The sequence below is a fragment of the Strix uralensis genome, chromosome 8, assembly GCF_047716275.1.
Source record: "Strix uralensis isolate ZFMK-TIS-50842 chromosome 8, bStrUra1, whole genome shotgun sequence".
Classification (NCBI taxonomy): domain Eukaryota; kingdom Metazoa; phylum Chordata; class Aves; order Strigiformes; family Strigidae; genus Strix; species Strix uralensis.
Window position 1 is genome coordinate 7677874 of NC_133979.1, and position 19135 is coordinate 7697008.

General features: G+C 40.4%; 1 protein-coding gene across 2 annotated transcripts in view; it reads left to right on the forward strand.

The window, feature by feature from the left end:
• The first annotated feature begins 881 nt into the window (after window positions 1-881).
• TTC39A (tetratricopeptide repeat domain 39A) overlaps window positions 882-19135 on the forward strand; it is a 48597-nt gene continuing 30343 nt past the window's right edge. For both annotated transcript variants that reach the window (XM_074876076.1, XM_074876077.1), the window contains exons 1-2: window positions 882-1039; window positions 12266-12370. In XM_074876076.1, the coding sequence (XP_074732177.1) occupies window positions 999-1039; window positions 12266-12370 (146 nt within the window). In that variant the 5' untranslated portion in view covers window positions 882-998. The remainder of the gene's footprint in view (window positions 1040-12265; window positions 12371-19135) is intronic.

Sequence of the window (19135 nt, forward strand, 5' to 3'; positions counted from 1 at the left end):
CACGAACCACATTGTCAGTGTTCAGCTAATAAATTCTTTTTTTTTTAACCTTATACGCCCACTGTTCTCATTAATGTGCTCATTGTTTCTTCATGTCAACCAAGTCCTTCTGTTTGTCCTGCCACTCCCTTGGCCATGTGTACCTTTACCTTCCTTCCCCCTATTAATTTCCTTCCACAAACTCCTTTCTTTTGTTAATCTCTTCTGAACTGTGATCCCTTTAACCCTGAAGCTGCATGACTGATATGATTATAATATATGTAGTGGCCAAATTAAAACATCTCTATTTGTAATTTCAGTTGGTTTAGTTTTTTTTAACTATGTACTCTACATAATTTGTTCATAAACTGATAAATTTGAAATGTAAGCACTGTTGGGTGTTACTCCTTTTGTACTGACCATTGTCTTTTGGGGTGGAGGGCTCCACCAAGGCAAACACTTCCTGGACGCAGGCTCTGAGAGCTAGATGTGGCTAAAACTCAGCTAAATGTGAATTATGTTTTCCTCCTGATTTTTTTTTCAAGAGGAATTAATGACTCTAATTCTAGCACATGATGATGATAATAATGCGGGCCTCCCTCTCACCTGTTCTGGGCTCCCGCCAGGCCTCCCTTCCCTCAGTTTAACAGCTGCCTGACCCCCCTCATCCCTTACAGCCGAGCCCCCACTCCTGCACCAGCGACACGCCCAGGTGCCGCCGTTTTTACCGCGTTATCCCCGTCCCCCCGGCAGGCTGCCGCGGTCGGGGCAGTCCCCCTGGCCCTGAGGGCGGAGGGGCGGGCGCTGCCGCCGCAGCCGCTCACCTGCGGGGGCGGCCCCTCCGCCCGGGCCCGGCCCTGCCCGAACATGCGCCGAGGCTCGCCGCTTGCCGCCGCTTCACACCATGCGAGGTGGCTGCGGCTGCCGCCCGCGCCGGGGAACAGCAGCTCTGCCAGCCCTCGGCTCCGGCCTCTCCTCCCGCAGCTTCTGGAGCCGGGGACGCCCTTCGCGACGCCTCCATGGACTCCCGCGCGGACAACAGCGGCAGCGGCGACGCCCGGTACGGGGCTGAGGCGGGGCGGGGGGGCCGCGGCCGGTACCTTAGGCCGTGAGGGGCTGCGGGGTCTCTCCCGCCACAGCCAGCGCCCGCAGCCCCCGGCGGGGCCGGGTGGGGTGTCCCCTGGGAGCGGCGCTGCCTCCCCCGGGTCTTTGGGAACGCTCCGTCCCGGGCGGGAGGAGGGGGCGGCCCCGGCGGGAACGCCCGTCCCCGTGCGGGCCGAAGCCGAGGGTCTGGTCGCAGGAGGCGCTGGTGTGGTCGGTGCCCCGGGGGAGGGGGGTGAGGGCGGCTCGTTTCCCGGATAAGCAGTCCGCCTTGGTCTGAAGCCTGCAAATCGAGTTTGGTCCCTCTGTGAATGACTCCCGACTGGCTGCGGGGAGCCGGTGCCTTTGGAGCTCCAGCCCGCCTCGTCTCCCGGCTGCGGCCGTGGGGCCGGTCCTGCCCCGAGGCGAGGCCGGGGCCGCCGGGCCGCTGCCCCCGGGTGCAGCCCGAGCTGGCACCGTCGGTCGCTCCTGCCGCCGAACCGCTCCCCACCGGGGGAAACGGCCCTGTCCGTCTGCTTACCGACCTGAACGCGTCCTCTGAAGGGGCAGAAACTGTTTTTTTTGCACTTTCAGGGCTTTTTTTTTTTTCTTAGATAAAAGCATTAGCTTCAGCTAATTACATACCTGTGCTGCAGTCCTTCAGTAGTTACATGCAAATTAACTTTGGTCTTCAAGGTGTTGTTTAAGAGCGGTGTCGTGTCTCTGAACTCTGTGGAAAACCAGGTCCTTTTCCTTGAGCCCCTGTTTGCACAGCTTGCAACACACCTTGACAGTGAAACACTGGCGTTAATGACTCTGTAACTCAATGCCTTCTTGCTCACCCTCAGGAAGGAGCTGCAGGTGGATAACTTAATCCTTTCCACGTGTGCACTCCTACTGCCCCTAAAACACATAAACTTCCATTGCGTGCGTGTGAGGGAGTTGTTTCTTCAAAAGCTGAATCAGTGTGCAAATAACATTCTTCCCAGGTGATGACGGCATGTTCAGTTTTAGATATGGCTGTGTTAAAGGCCTGTTTGTGGATTCCCTGTTTGACAGAAGACTTTTGAAATAATCTGCTTTATAATCTGTGCAGGAGTAGAAACCTTTAAGAGTGCCGTTGTTGGAGGTCAGCAAATCATATCTCTGCTTACAAGAGTGGTAAAGGGTCTGTTGGTGGCTCTTCATGAAGTGTTGAAAGTGGTGTTTTGCTCTGTCTTTGTCTGCATGCTTTGCCTGTATCTTAAAGTTGAAAACAGCAAACATCAGCCCAAGACTTTAGTTTGTCTGCAGAAACCATGATGGAAAACATTTCCTGAATGTTTTGATTATATAAGCAACACAATAGTGCACGTTTTTTGGTGGCATCTATATTAATGTTAGAGTTATTACAGAGAGTGGAGGTCTAGTGGCACTTAAAGCAGCAGAGTCCTGTAAGATTAAAAAATACAGAGTGTTAGACGTGCTAATGATCCAAAGTAGCATGTGTATTAGTATTTTTAACAACTTTACACCGTTTTGTTGCCATGTTCTGTCTTGATAATTCTTTAATGGACCAGATTTTAAATTTAAAAAAAAATACATTTTTTTTCATTCTCCAGGGTGGGAAGGTGGGCCGTATGTTTGCAATAATGATTTTAAATGTTATCATTAAACGACTTCCAGGTCTTCTGTTTGCATTGACAATAGTAGCAGCAAAGGCTGAGAGACTGCGACTATGACTCCATTGCACTTCAGAAAGTTTTGATCGTACAGAAGAATGTTTGCAAAAATGTTCAGAAGCAGGAAGGAGTTGGCTGAATTTTGCTAGATTGGGCAGGTTGTCCCAAAAGTCAGGCTGTGTTATTGAAGCTGCTAGAGAACTTGGTGCTGGGTCCTCATCACCTTTCTGTAGCTCCATCTACTGGAACCAACTGCCACGTTCCAGTGTTGCACCGGGATGTAAAGTGTTTCAGAGGTTTTGGCTACCATGCTACAAAATGTTGAAAATATATATATCAGGATTTTTGTTAATTTTTGGAAAAAAAATATTACTATTTCTAAGATACAATTCTATTATTTCCTTATTGTAGTTCAGTTTTTACTTAAAATGTGCCTTTAAAACCCTGATGAAGCTCCTAGACGGTGTCTTCACAGCGTTGAGCTTGTAGTTTCTTAGGTTTCAGATATGTTTCGGGAATAGGTTGAAATTATTAGCTCATAGTTGGAGGACACGATGATCTAGTGGAGTGGTTGGAACTGAAGAGTGAATGCCAGATTTTTTGAGTAAGGGTGATGAAAGATGACCTCCCATTTTGCAGATTTTCAGCTTTTGTCTTCACTTTGATAATAAAACTTTCAGTCATCTTTTGTGGAGAAAGCGATCAGAAGAGGGTCTGAATGTTAGGATGGTCATTCAGATATACTTGACTTAATGGCTTGAATCTAGAATGCAAATCAAATAGAATGAAATACTGAACTTGCATGAAATTTTATATTTCTTTAGCTCTTAACTAAAGTTGTCACCCTGAACTGATGAAATCTTCTCCCTATGTCTGCATCAAACTTTTTAATTTTGACCAGTCTGTGTTTCCTGTCAGAAAGGGGAAGAAAAATGCCAGAAAGATCCCAGACTGCTCTGATTCAAAGTTCAAAATCAGCCTTGCTTTTTTTTTTTTTGGTGTTTTTTTTATCCTCAGGTAGCTTGCTTAGTTTTTTCTGCACTCTGCAATGGAGAGAATAGTAACTGTCTGCTTCTTGAAGCTGTTATGCCTAAGAATAACTCTTCAAAAGGGGTTTAGAAATACTGAGTGTCAAGAAAACTTGTTACTAGTACTTCTTTTTTGTTCTTGAGTATTGATTCAATAGGCAGGTTCAAGAGTTAAAGGCATATTGAGGGGCTATGCTTGAATTTTTACTTAATTGGAGAGAAAGTGGCGTTGTTATTGGTCAAGGTACCGTGAAGTATGCTTTGCAGATGACTCTTGCAATATGAAGTCAGTCTGTTGGAAGCTCTCAGGGAACCATAATCTGAAATTTCATGTAAAGCAATGATTAAAGGTAAAGAAACAATTCCTTATTGGTTGAAGTATTTGATGTGATTCCTATATTTTTTATGAGAACCTAAAGTACAGTTCAGCAATGGAATTGAAACAAAAGCACGATTCTTTTTTCAAGTTGCAATAAAACATGTTACCGAATAACTTATTTTGAAAATGCTTTGCATAGATTTAATGCAAAAAAACCCCCAAATCAAACAAAACCAAATACCAAACCAAGAGACGTTTCAGCTCATATTAAGTACTGCAGGAAAATGCCTTTTGGGAAAGAAGTAAAGTGTAAGCATAAAAAAATACAAACCAGAGTTTACAAAACGCTGAAAATGCATAGGTAACTATTTTGTGACCTACCAGTCAGTCTTTATTGTCGCTAGGTAGTGCAGAATCCAACCAAAAGGGAAAATTGTCCGAATTCTCACTCTACCTTATTTCAGAAATAATACAGACCCCTACCTTGATCTTGCAGTCCTTCAAAAGCAAATCTCACAGATTTTGTCTGGATTCTTACCATGAATGCGGCAGACATGAGCTTGCATTTTGCTTAATGCTTTGTTTGTTTGTTTGCTGGGTACCTGGATGTGCTCAACACCATTGCAAGACAGTGGTCTAGTGCAGCTCATGTTGATTTTTCATTAGTTCTAATATGAACAGCATTAGACCTTTAAAAATCAAGAGTAACTGTGTCAGAAGTGTAGGTTGACCAGAGGCAGTAAAACTGTAAGAAGTTAAAGGACTTTGAGAAAAGAGCAAATGGGTATTGTAAGGTTGTCTAAAGACCTTAAGACTCTTAAAAAATGAAAAGGCATGATATGAATCACATCTGTCCTTCAGTGACAAAGATTGTAGAGCATCTGAATTTAAAAAGAAGAGCTGTTAAAACTTGCTAGGCATCAATACAGACTGATTTATGATGAAAATTTACTCATAATTGCAGCATTCCTGTAAATTTCTTTAATGCTGGATATATTTGGGGTTTTTTAATTTTGACCCTGTGTGAGCTAATTTTTACTGTGTACATTCCAATAGGTTATTACAGTTCCAGGGTGCTTGGGTTGATAATTTGTAATTTGCCAGACTATATTGGTTTGGTTTTGGTTCTTTTTTTTTTTCATTCTCTCTGATGCAGGCAGTTCTACTGACTGGGAATAATCACCCACAATGGTGCATTTAGCCCTCTGAGAGCAGTCATGGCAGTACAATACGGAAAGGGAACTGCAAAAACGGCATCAATACTCTTTATTTGTCTGAACAAACCTATCTTAATGAATTTATTGCGTTGTTTGCCCGTTCAAATACAGGATGAGAACATAATGCAAATTAGATCCTGCTTGGTTCAAGTTAAACAGTGGTGGAACCAAGGGCAAAACATAAGTCTACTGATTCCCTGGACTTTGTTCTGCTCACTTGACTGCTTTGCCACATCCCTTTGTTGTGTGAGCTTTTGCTGAAACAGAAGGGCTGAAGGTTTCAGCATCTTTAACAAAAGACCTTTGGCATTGCCAAGGCATCAACAACTTGGTGGTTTCAGAGCAGAGTTAACCTCAAAAATAAACTGTGTCATAGTCTGTGTACAACTTGAAATACTGACGAAGATCTCCTGAATTCCAGAATTTCATTGCTGTTGTTTCTCTATACAGAATATTTGGAGAGCATGATTATTGAAACCTTTCAATTGCTTTGTTGTGAGAAGTAGTGGTATTTCGGCAGCACTGAGGAGTCTTAGTCACAGGCCAGAAACGTGTTCAAGAACACAGAAAGGTAAATGCTGAGGTATTACTAGCTTGGCACATGGAACAGGAAAGGATATGGTAGAATTCATTTTCTTGCATTAATTTATTTGTTTTTGAATTATGAAGAAATTCCTGTATTGTCTGAAAACTGAATAGTAAATTATTGAGAACTGCTTACTGGTTCTCCTTTTCATGGTAATGAGCTGTTCATCTGAGATTATTTTTTGATCTCATGTGGTTTTGGAAATATTTGCAGAAGAGGAAAAGAATTCTTCCCAAGTGATGTGCTTTTTGTTTTCTTTGAATGTAGAGATTTTTTTCAGTCTCAGGCTCAGAACATTTGTAACACAGTGTTGCTCAAAGCAGTCATTTTAGAAAAGAAGTAGTCATCAATTTAGGAATAACCTGGCAAACTTGAAAAGGCTCAAGTGACCAACCCCAGGTGTGTTCTGGTATCTCCTAATGTCTTTGAGATTATCCAGCATTATGAGAACAGACAGCGGTGTCATGGCAAGAATTTCTATATTCAGTGGTGATATTTTTGAAAACATACAATGAGAAGGACACCTGGGTGCCAGCAACAGTACCCACCACACATGGTGGCCTGTGTCAGGGTGTCAGCAAGCCAGGTTATGTTCAAAGGTTGGCAGTGTCTTTAGATGTTTTTTTGTTAAGAACTGAAATCCTAAAATTTGAAATGTGCTCTGGGGTGTTCATCACATCTGTGAATGGTTGAAGTGTTAGTGAAGTGTTAGCACTGATGGAGCTTTGGTAGCCTGAGTGGCACAGTGTTTGTAGGGAGCTATATGGTTTTACTACTTCTTCCTCTTTGGAAAAAATGAAGCTGCTTTGGGTGTGGGAGACTAATCTCTATTCAGTTCTATTTCATACTCTGTAAAGAGGTTGTTTAAGAATTTATTACTTTTTTTCTGACTACATGGCTAGAAGCAACCCTCTTTAAATGTCTTTGTAAAGACAGAGAGAATGTAATGCTAATTGTTGTTTCTCTGTACATACTGAGCTCTCCACCACCGTAGTTGTAAGGTGTGCTGCCAGGTGTTCACTATTGATGCAGGTAGCTTAAAAGAGCTGCAAAAAAATGTGTTGGTGCAGCCCAGTCTGTTCTACCAGTGCTGAGTGTTTGTGCTGCCTTAGCATTATCATGCAGAAATGGAAACAGAGAGTCCTTGATTTAAAGGGAGTAAAGGAGGCCAAAACACTGTATTGTCCAAATTGTTGACTATAAGAGCAAATACTTCAAAATGACTTAACAGGAAACTGAAATTGTAACCCTTCAGATAAACGCTGCGTTCTCGTCGCCTTCCATGTAGTAAGGCTGGGTGCTGAGTGGTTTCTGTTGTGTTGCAGAAGAAATGTTTCAGTGAGACAGCAGGAGCAGAAGCCAGCTGTGCAGTTTAGGTAGAGTTACTGCACCAATCAACCCAGAACCCAGGTTGGTATTCACTAGAGTAGCTTTGTTGATGTTTCTGAATAAGATGAAAGCAGTGTCAGTCATTACTGAGCCCAATTGTGCTGGTGCTGTTCGAGCCCCTGAGATAGAAGGTCTCTAGTATGCTTACAGAGATTTTGCTGTGAAGTTGCTTTGGAATGGAAATACAATCTTTCCATTAGACGCTTTTCTCTGATCTTGCATCTCATTTGCTTTATGTGCTTGGGACTAGCCTATATTTGGGAAAACAGGATGTGCTTCCACTGCTCCCCACTCCAAGGAGTCTCCTGATAATGAAGAGAGTCAACTACTGAGTCACCAGCGTTTGGTCTTCTCTGTGGTGGTTTCTCATCAAGTACTGGTTTAGCTCAGTTGTGCTTAAAACTCTCTATTTTATTCTCTTCCTCCAAATGAAGTTGCCCATGCACGCTACCTCAGCTGACTTATGCAGATAATGTAGATTTGGCAGAGAAATGTATCCATATTTTAGGATATGACTGATTTAACTTGCTTTCAGTGTTTCACAATACTGGAGGAGCTCTTGAATTACTATTAAAAGCATTACTATAAAGGCACAAACTTCAGATTTACCTTTTTTTGCGAAGTTCTGATAATTATTACTGAGGTCAAATGACACAGTAGTTCAGCATTTTGCAGAATACAAGGTTCAAGATCCTTTTTATTGAAGAAATCTATAAAACCCAATGATAACTCATAAAGCATATGTGCTGCAAACTTATAGTAAGAAACCAGTCAACATCATGCACAAAGTGAAATAAAATTATGCAGAAATATGGTAACTCCCATGCTTAAAAAAGCCTTGCTTCCTCCTCCTTTTGACCATGGAAGACATCATGATTCTTTACTTTTGAAAATGCTTTACTTTTTATTAATATTCAGAAATCTAATTTTGCTTAGTTCTACGTACTAATTTTGTTTGGTGTTGCTGTTGGCATAAAAAGGATTTGATATTTAAATAAAAAGGGCATTGCCTAGGATGTCACGAGTAATTGCACTTCTGACTAGAGACAATGGCGATGCAGTGGAGTAAGGAGATCAGGTCTTACCTGAAGTCACAGGATGTACTGTAATTATGATTTGTGAAGCACCCTCAGTCATGGTCCCCAGGGCAGAGAACGATGATTTCATAAATGATAAAATCACAGTGAGAACCATATGACTGTCCTTGCAAGACCTGCTGCTAAAAAGCAAAAAAAGGAAAGAACATTCTGAAACCAAGGGGGAAATGGCCTAAATTTGGAAATATTTCATATCTTAATTTTTTACATTTGTTGTCTTTAGTTAAAAGAAAACCTTGATACATGTGGGGAAAGACAGGTTGCGTGCTGAAGGTTGTCTGAGTGTATAATTGTTTCCAGAGAAGTGGTATTCAAATAAAAACCTGCCAACTCAAGTCTTGAAGAACTTGGCGGAAACAGCCAGAGCCTTCACCTTACAGAACTTTAAAGACTGTTTGGAGAATACAGTATAAATTATAAATTGTATAAACAGCTAGTGAAAATGATGAATAATCTTTTCAAAGTAGCTCATGATCCTGCCGTGGAAGCACCTGGGTTAATTTAAAGTTGTAACCAGTAGTTATTCCCAACTGGGGAAAAACAACCCAGTTAATGTCTTTTATCTCCTGCTGTGGCCAGGTACATAGTGCTGTTACAAACGTGTAATGGAGTCATTAATGGGGCAGCCTATGGATCTATTACAATAATTTTTATACCAAATGCAGCACAGGCTTTTCCTGTAGAGGATGTCATAAAAATAGCAAGATTTAATCAGGTATGTTAATGTTTTCAGAGTATCTTCCTGATATTATCCTTCACTTGTTTATCATTTTTGGGTCTTCCTTCAGCAGTTGATGTCTTCATTATTGGTACCGCTTTGTGAAATCTAACAAATAACAGCATGTATAGGAGAAAAGACCTGTGTAATTTTTAACAGTAGATGCTCTTGGACAAACTAACTTATCTAAGTAGATCATAGCTAATCAACTTGTATGGTCCAGCTGGTGTAATGAGAGAGATGACTGGTTTTGCAGCTTGTAGCTACCCTTCTTATGTACAGGACCAGTACTGCTGACATGACAGCAAAGCAGTTTGGGAGCATACACTAATTTATTTTGGGCAAAATCAGCCAGATGAGCTCACTCCACTGATCAAATTGTTTATGCCAATTTGCTTGATTTTGCATGGCATTAAAGAGATATTTTTACAAAGAACGTGTAAGGTCTCACTACCTCTCAAAGTTACAGGAACCAACAAAAAGCAGCAGTTTGGTTGATGGATTGAAGCCTGTTTTGTGGAGAATCCTTACTGAGAAGTACTTTCTTGTCTCTCTTGCCTCTCGCATTTGCAGCAATCAGTGCCTCAATTCTCCGGCATGTCAGCTGGCCTCATTTGGTTCTCCATTCTGGTTCATGGGTTTCCAATGTGGTCTACTGCTGCATGCAGTAATTTTTGTTGCTTCAGATCTGTAATTGCAGGGATAGTTGACTTCTGTCTAATTTGTACCGAATGAAAGGTAACTGATGCTGCCACAAATTTCAGACAAGTCTGTACATCAAAGATACACTGGCAGCTGCCAGCACCTTCTACATTAGAGTGTTACCACTCTATATGAACTTCATGTGTCGTGGACTGGCTTCCAAATCACTCATTTGTAGTATATTCTAAGTGAACTAGCGATGCTCTTAACTCTCATCGTATCATCCATAATGACCAATCAGGGAGTACAGTATCGCTGGCAGCAGGCGCTGCCCTACCCTGTGCTCGCAGTGTGACTGTCGCTCCGAGCTGGTTAAGTAGCACCGAGTGCTGCTGCTAGATGTTCGTGCCTAAATGCTGAGTGGGCATACAAATGACTATGTCAGAAAACACAAGAGATTTAGCAGAAAGGTAAGTAGCAGTGCACAGCATTTTCCATTTGGCTTAGAGGCAATTCTGATCTTGCTGTTGAAAGCAGGAGAGAAGCTGCAGCCCACTGAGGCATGACTAATCAGTTTGCTAAGATGCTTAGCACTCTCTAGTTTAAAGTTTTTTCTTCCCTATTGTTAACAGCAACAAATGATGATTTGTAGCATTTATGTGAGGTGTGTGTGGTGTTCAGGTCTTAAGCCCTTTACTTGGGAGCTATGTCAAATGTCAGGTTTCCTTGGAGCATGAGGAAGGGGTGCAGCCTGTATTTTTGCTGCTGCTGGGGGGTGGCACTCTGTTAATAATTCTTACTCCAGAGAAGATTGCAAGTAATTAATGTATCTTATTTGTGCTTTGAGCTTCAATGGTGTTTTTTTCTTTGTCATCTTTCTGTTTCAAAGGAATATTTTGAAATGGTTTGTTTGTATTGAATAGGGTAATTCTCCTGTATGACAAGAAACAAGCAAACAAAAAACCCAGATAAAATGTTCCTAGTTTAAATATTTTAAAACAGACAAGAATATGTTTTATATAGTGTTAAATATGCTATTTGGTTCAGGGACTCAGATTTTAAAAAGCCAGGTAAGAATTGTAATACATGTAAAAAATAATTGGCAAAGTTTTAATTACTACAGGAAGTAAGGCTCAGAATAGTTAGGTGGACATGATGTTGCATATTGTATGAGATGGATGCCAAGATTTGGTTAATCAATGTTTGCAAAGCACTTGGAGAGTCTCTTGGGTGCAGAAGGATTTGCAGTGTATCTGAAGTGTGATGACAGCAACCACTATGAACAGTGTCATATAATGTTTCTCTCAAATTTATAAACCTGTCTTTCATATATATAATTATGCTCTTTTTTTCTTTGCGGTCATTATTCTTAAAAACAAACCACTGCTGCAGTCAGTGGTTATTGCTGATGCTGTCTGTTTGGTCTGTGCTACCCTGTTTTCTCCTTAAGATGATACCAGGACTTTGCTTTCTGTTTTTCCTTTCAGCAGGCTATGTGTTGTGACATTTTTTAAGGAAGTAACATAGTTTTTAAGTCACAGACAGATCCCATCAGTTAAGCTGTTCGGAGTCAGGAACATGATGAGGATTTGTTTGTATTTTGTTGGGGGAGCTTTTTTGTACAGATTTATACACAAAATATTTGTGCAGTATAGCTCTTTGATCATTAGAGGCAGATGTTTCAATTGTCCTAACACTGTCCAGGTGACCTTGACTTTGTTAGTTCAAGGCCTTACTGTTTCTTCTGTGGATTTTTTGTCCAGCAGTTCTGGTGGTGATGAAGTTGGGCCAAACTTATTCAGTTGCTCTGTATTATCCTGTTGCCAGTAACCCAAAGACCAGCTGAAAACCCTTGTGACAGGTCAGGCTGACATCTGAATGTTTTAAAGGAGAGAAATACAGCCGGAGTAAGCCACTAAGAATCTTCTGACTTTGAGATGCAGCAGTGGGGTTTTTGAGTGCAGTAGCACTTCTTAGGGACAGTGATGTTCCCAGGAGCACACACAATGTGAAATTTTAACCCACTTGCAAGTCTGTAGTGGTCTACTGGTCAGGAACAATACTGAACATGAAGCAGATGTTCCAGTAGCAGTTGATACAATGATCTGATGCAGTTTGGCAGTGTCTCATCCTTAAAGTGACAACATGATCATAATGTCACTAGCCTGTAGTGTTTGTCAGCCTTACAGTCAGATGTGCATTGTCACCCAGTGCTTCTGTGTTCCTGATACCTGAGCTCATCAAATTTCTACGCTCCCACTTCTGCATGTCCAGGTTCTTATTTACACTACATGCAGTTTATCTTATTTTCAGAAAGTACAAAACTTAAATTGCTTTCCATGTGTCACAGGGTAAGAGCATAGTTAAAAAAATCCAAATCCCACAAACATAATGGAAGTAACTTTCATTTTTTGAATCACTAGAGATGGAATAGCACATTATACAGGGGAATAAGGCTAGAACTGGAGGAAGGGTGTTTCAAATGTAACAGTAATGCACAGATAGAAGGAGAACAGATGGGCTGAGTTTATTCTCTCTTCTTCTGGCAGGTCACCTACATCAGACCTCAACATGGCATTGCATGAGTGTATGGCAGCTCTGGATTTATTTCTTAACAACAAGTTTGCGGATGCATTGGCTTCTTTACAAGCAAAGTAAGTTGATTACTTTTACTATTTTTCCTCTGTTTATTTTTCTTTGCTTCACCATCTCTCAGGACTAGACAGCTAGTTCTCCAAATAGTTGATAAGACTGCATGGTTTTGGTTCAGAAGGGGGCAGTAAGTTAATGTGATAAGTTTTGGGGAGGACAGAATAAGTGTCTGAATAATAATAGTGTCAGAATAATAATACACTTGGGGTGAGTGAATAACAAGATTGATCAAAGATAACTACAAAAAGTACAGAATTGTTGTCCAAAGAAGTAACCCCTCAGCTGTAGTACGGTATGTGAGATTCTTGCTCTGAACAGTAAAAACCATATTCTGATACCTTTTTTTTTCCTTTCCCATGCTTTTCTGCATACTGTGAGAAATTGAGAATTTATAGTTTGTGTCAAAATGAGCAACTGACTATGAATTGCCAGGTTTGAGACACATTACTTTAGGTATGAATTCTTTTTTGTTGTTGTTTTGTAATAACCACTTGCAGAAACTTTCTCACAGCTTATTTTGCAATTCAGTGTTGTGGTCATGTACTCTGTTTCCTAATTATGTTGCAGCCCAGCATGTAATGAGTGGCCCAGCTGCAAGCAGCGGGGTCATAAAGTAGCTTCTAAAAATTGTTGTCTCTTAACAATGTCTGTGATTTTTCATATCCTGTCCTGAAGTTACCTGCGCTCTTGCCTTGTTGAAGTCTGTGGTTAATTCACATTTTTTCCCCCAATTTGCTCTGTTTATTTTTGAGCCATCAGCAAAATACATCATGCCTTCTTTCAGGCCACTGGAATATGAAACAAGTAAAATGCATAGGTAATGCAGTAGTGTGTGTTTGATATGCATCAGGGGTAACTGTAGTGAACACTACATATCTGTTCTGCTTGAGGTATCAGCCTCAGTCTTTGATGCCAGAATCTGTAGCTTAAGTACACTCTGTGAAAGACATTAATGATAAATTGTAGGCTCAGTTGTATTAATAATACTGGTTTTATTCACAGCAGTGTTGTTTTGTGTCTATATATCATCAGAAGCTATCATAAAAATGGTAAGAAGAATAACTGTGTTTTCATTAAATACTGATAGTAAAGCCCCTGTGCCCATCTGGAAATACTTATTCAGTGCTTAGCATAAAACAGGGAGGTATTTTATTGAAGGGGGTTTCCAAAACACTGCAAAAGCTAGTGAGGCTGTAGGTTGGTTTTTTTTTCTGTAAATCCATTTTTCTTCTATTGCATATGGTTTTCCTTCAGCTTTTATTGGGCCTTGCAAAACATATTTCATGAGCAGATACTCTGTTTTTCTACCTGACATTATTCCACATTGCAAAACCATTTTGAAACTGAATTTTCATGTCAGCCTGTTGTTATGAGGAGGCCCTTATTCCTGTTGCCTTTGGCAGTAAGGGAAATACAGACTTAGGATCTTTGCAAGTGTAATGCAGAAACAGGATGCTAAATTTCCCCACAGATGATATCCATTATGGACACATGCCATCTCTTTAGGGAATGACAAAAGCTGTAGAGTGGGCACATGTGGTAATACTGAGTATTTTCTTTAGGAGTCATCAGTTCCTCACTGTTGCCTTTTAGCGTGCTGAGATTTGAAATTGGTTTTCACAGTCCATAAACATACTATCTTTGTTTAAATAAATACTTTTCAGTTTTTACATGGTTGTAAAGAATTTCATATCATAGATTTTGCAGCTTTACCGCTTATGTTGTAGGACATACTCTGCTCTGTATTACATTATTGCAGATTCACTAAATTACTCACAGTTGGCTTCCACAATAAGTGTATTTTCAACTGATTTGTACCATGTGTAACTGAGAGCAGATTTGGCAATGTATGAGAGTTAAAATCGGAAGATCTTTCCTAGCAGCTTGAAAATAAATATCTGAGGATAGTGTCTAGACTTGTGTTGAGGTAAAGATCTTTTTTTCCTATTAGAAAAGCAAATCCATTATAAAGAAGAGATCTCATTTCATAAAAAAATTCATCTGGCATTTTTGCTTCATGTTACATAACTTTTCATGTTTCTTCAGCTACCTTTTAGGTTTTAGAGTCAGTTTTCTTCATGTCATTAACAATCATCATACAATAGTGGGCTCCAATTATCTTGTGGTTTCTGCAGTAAGTTTAATTCAATTAATCTTTTATATGGAGTATTCACACTAAGTCTAAGATCACTTAAGAAATCCCTTAAATTCAGTCACCAAACACAGCAGTGATTTTCAATATGTAACCTGCTAACTGTGGCAGTGAGTAACACTGAAACTGTCTAGTCACTGGAGTGAGGAAAAAAATCTCATCTTCCTTCTCAACTCCGAGATACATACAGTAAATTGATTAAAAGCTGACTAGATTTTAGCCCTCATGTAAATGCAAACAGATAATCATAAATTAAAGAGTTTTCTGGTGAGAATCTTCCCTTTCCCAAGACAAATGTTTAGTTTTTTTATAGTTATCCTGAAGAAAAGCATGACATAATCACCTGGTGGTTTGCTGATGTCAGATCACTTGGGAGAATGGTAAATAATAAATTCATAACAGAGTAATCTGGATCATTGGATGAGCTGCAACACATCTGTGTTACTGCTTGCAGTATTATAAGAACAATATGAGAATGATTCATTCTGGGCAGTTGACTTTATTCTGAAAATAGTCTCCAAAAGCATTTGGTGGAATGTTAATTCTAGAATGACTGTGTTTGAAAGGTAAGTTCAGTCCTTTGATGTGGGAGTACCTCAGGTACCTGTGAAGAGATTGTGTTACTGCGCTGCTAGTTACTTGTGAAACTCTTACTGAATAGTGTAGTTTTGTGGTACCTATTTACTGTCACTGGAATTTTTAATACAAGCCCAGTTTACAATATTAAATGTTATCTTGCATATTCTGATCTTTAAAAAGTTTAAAGAAATTACTAAGGAATGGCAGCCTTTTGTAATGGCTGTCTTCATGGTGTGGTGAAATGTTCTTGCCTATGTAGAACAAAAGCAAACATGAGGTTGTTGAGTGGGGTGGAAGAGCTTTTTCTGGGAACTGAACTAACAAAGAAGGTGTGTGGTTGTCAAACAGAGTGGTGAAAGAATAAGGGGAAGCACATGGAGGTAGAGTGAAACTCTAGACAGTGTTTGGATAAAGATGGTGCACAGCTCTGCAGAAAGCTCGAGTTAGCTATTTATTGTAAAGAACGTCAAGAACATGAAGAAGGTCATTATTTCTAGGTTTCTTTTTCTCTTTTTAAGCCTGGAGTTCAAAGAACATAACTTTTACAGTGTTTGTAAATAAATAAATTGCTATCAAAACCTGACTTAATTATTGGTTTCATCTCCTAGCTGGAAAAACTTACTAGGTTCTGAATTTTGGAGAATGGCTTAGATCAAAAAGGCTCAGGGGTTCTCTTGCTGAACTGCAACTTTTTGGCTTAGACCAGACTTAGACCATTCTGGCAGCTTGTGGTAACTAGGGAACCAGGTTGGTGGCTGATTAGAATGGTCTTTTCTAGTTGTAAACTTAATGCTAGTGGGGAGTTTTCATAGAAAATAGGTTTTTATTGGAAAATATCGTTTCCTCAAAGCAGAGAGTTTCTGTGGAGGCCCATGCAGTAGGTCTAGCGGGTTGTTTGATCATTGGGTGGAACTTCTGATCAAAGATGAGGAAAGCCTTCAGGCCCAGTGTGACCACATTCTCTTGTTGCAGTTTTGATCTGGGCCTTGATCTCTCACTCTTGGGTACACCTGGACGAACGGACTGTTGGCTGCTCTGTGGAGGGTCTTTCTCACTCTGTACTGTTGGATTTGTTTTATTTGTTAGAAGCATCTTGATACTAAATCAGGGCGTGGCCTTAACCTGGGGTTTCTGTAACCTGGTGACGCATGTCGTGCCTTCTGGATTACTGTAAAAGGATCCACAAAAAGGTTTTGGGCACTGTGTTTTTCACAAAAATTACTAGCCCCTGGGTTAATTCTGAGGTCAAACCAAGCCAAGCTTTTTGATTTTTTTCATACTTCAGCTGGAGTGAAGAGCTGTCACCATCCTTACTTAGGTACTTGTTTTCAAGCAGGGATGAAAGCGTTCTCCAACAGCTCTCAAGAAGGGGCAGTGCTACAAGATGATAATGATTGCACCGTAGTTGGAGTACAGGCATGTGGCATAACTCCCTGAGTGCCTAAAGATATTACTTATAATCCTCTTATTCAGCCATGTGATACCAACTACTGGGATAAGTCTTTAATCAGAATATTAGTTGTATTTATGTCATAAAGGCTTGTTAATGCCAACCATGTTCTGGGGAAAGTGCTGCTGAGGAATCAAAAGATGAAAAAAAGCTATCAAGTTTCATTCTGTATCCATCAATATAAAATGCAGGCCTTAAAACTTCTGGCAGTATGCCAGGATGTAACTGGCAAGTTTAATTGTATGGTTAGTATAAATAGCGTAGATAACTCTTACATTTGGTTGCATTTCTACCCGCCTCCCAGCCCCTGGAAAAAAAAAGATTAAATTTGAGTGTTGATAAATACCAGTTGACTAATGAAAAACATTAATTATTATCTCCTTTAAATATTAGAAGCAAAATAGATGAAACCATTGATTAGGGCAGGGTTGATTTGGTATCAGAAGCAAATTACTGGAGATGGAAATCCGTCTTCACCATGTATGTGTGAAAAGTATCAATTTTTCTTTTAGAGCAGTGAATTTAATATTTATCTGCTTTAATTTTGAAAACAAATTTCTAAAATTTTGGAAGGGGACTATTTTAGTGCCTTCCCCATGCTTTGAATTTGAACCTTTGGAAGGGTTTTATTTTAATAAATATGAGATAAAGTGTGTTCCTCTGCGCCCACTGAGGCTGATGAGTAATCAAATGAACAAGAACACTTCATCAGGCTGGCATTTTATACTGTGTTCTTTTTTTTTTTTTTTCTACTTTACATTATCAGTCTACTGAAAGAATCATGATGTAGGAGGCAAAGACAGAGCTGTCCTGACTCCACTGGATTTTAAACTAATTTCTCTATTATCTGTCTGTTCTTCTTACTCACATTGGAGATGAGATGGACTGTGGCGTACTGAAAGTTAGTGTAGTCTGGGGCTCATAGCACTTATGGCAGTCTATGATTTCCCAAAATGCCTTTTCTGCTAGATTGGTTTAGATGTTGGTTAGAGCAGCTTGTTAGGTAACCTGTGGATTTGGTGAGGGCAACTAGGAATTAAGGACAGCCACAAAACACAGACTGCAGTGGGGCTTAAAGATGTACACTGCAAATTTCTTCAGTACAGCCAGTCTGCTCTGTGCTGTGTACATTGGAAAAAGTAGCCCTTTGTCGTCAGTATGAACGTTGACAAGGGAAGAACCAGTTATCTGTGTAAGGCTCCCTGCACCAGCGCTAGGTATTATTTTAATCCCTAGAACTCAAAAAATATAAAGAAAGTCAGGATTGTATCATTGCTTGAATTTTTCTTTGGTGATTTTATTGCATAATGTCATTGAGAAGGGCTTGTGTTAGATGTAGGCAAGGTTATTTTTTGGCTCTGAAAAACACTTAACCAAACATCAGGGACACCTGAGGATAATTAAGGGTGTTTTAATCCATTGAATCAAACAATTAATGCATAAGAATGTATGAACTGTTAGAAAACTTAAAGGGATCCAAGTCACCACAGTGAGATATTAGATCACTGATTAATATAGGATTGTCTTAAATTATCCTTAAAATTATCTTTCAATTCAATCCAGGTATCAAAACCTGCAGAGGCAAGTGTCTTTCCAGGGGAGAAATTAAATGGATTGAGGTGTCTTAAAAGTTTGGCTTTTCCACTTAAAAGAGAACCACTGAATCAGAGTGGTTGAGGTTGGAAGGGACCTCTGGAGATCATGTGCTCAAGCAGCGCCACCTTGACATGGTTGCCCACGACCATGTCCAGATGGCTCTTGAATATCTCCAAGGATACATCTGGACAACCTGTGCCAGTGCTTGATCACCCTGATAGTAAAAAAGTGTTTCTTGATGTTCAGACAGAGCTTCAGTGTTTCAGTTTGTGCCCATTGCTTCTGGTCCTGTCACTGGGCACCGGTGAAAAGAGCCTGGCTCCGTCCTCTTTGCATCCTCCCTTCAGGTATTTCTGTACGTTATAGGAACTCCCTGAGCTTTCTCTTCTCCAGGCAGAACAGTCCCAGCTCTCTCAGCCTTTCCTCATAGGAGAGATGTTCCAGTCCCTTCATCATCCTCATTGCCCTTCGTTGGACTTTCTCGAGTATGTCCATGTGCTGAGGAGCCCAGAACTGGACACAGTACTCCAGGTGTGGCTTCACCAGTGCTGAGCAGCGGAGAAGGATCACCTCCCTCGACCTGCTGGCAGCAACACTCCTCTTAACGTAGCCCATTAGTCCTATTTGCAGCAAGGGCACGTTGCTGGCACACCACTTTCTCCTTGAAAGAAAAAGAAAATTAAGTGGCTTATTTTGAGAAACAAACACCTGAAGTACACGAATTGAGAATATGTGTACTGAGGGTGGAGATTTTGTTAAAAGGATATACTTGTTTGACTGCAAGTATTTTTAAATATTCCCTCCCATATAGAACTATCCGATCCATTCTAAAAGTGTAAACAATTGAAATAGCAACTGTTGCTCTTTAGCAGTATTTGCCTAAGTTGTGCTATTTGTCAGGGGTGAATTAGCAAGGTCTACAGAGAGTTTCTGTGGCAGGAATTCATGTGAGCTTGCCCTTCAACGTATTTCCCAAGTCGTCTTGATTGA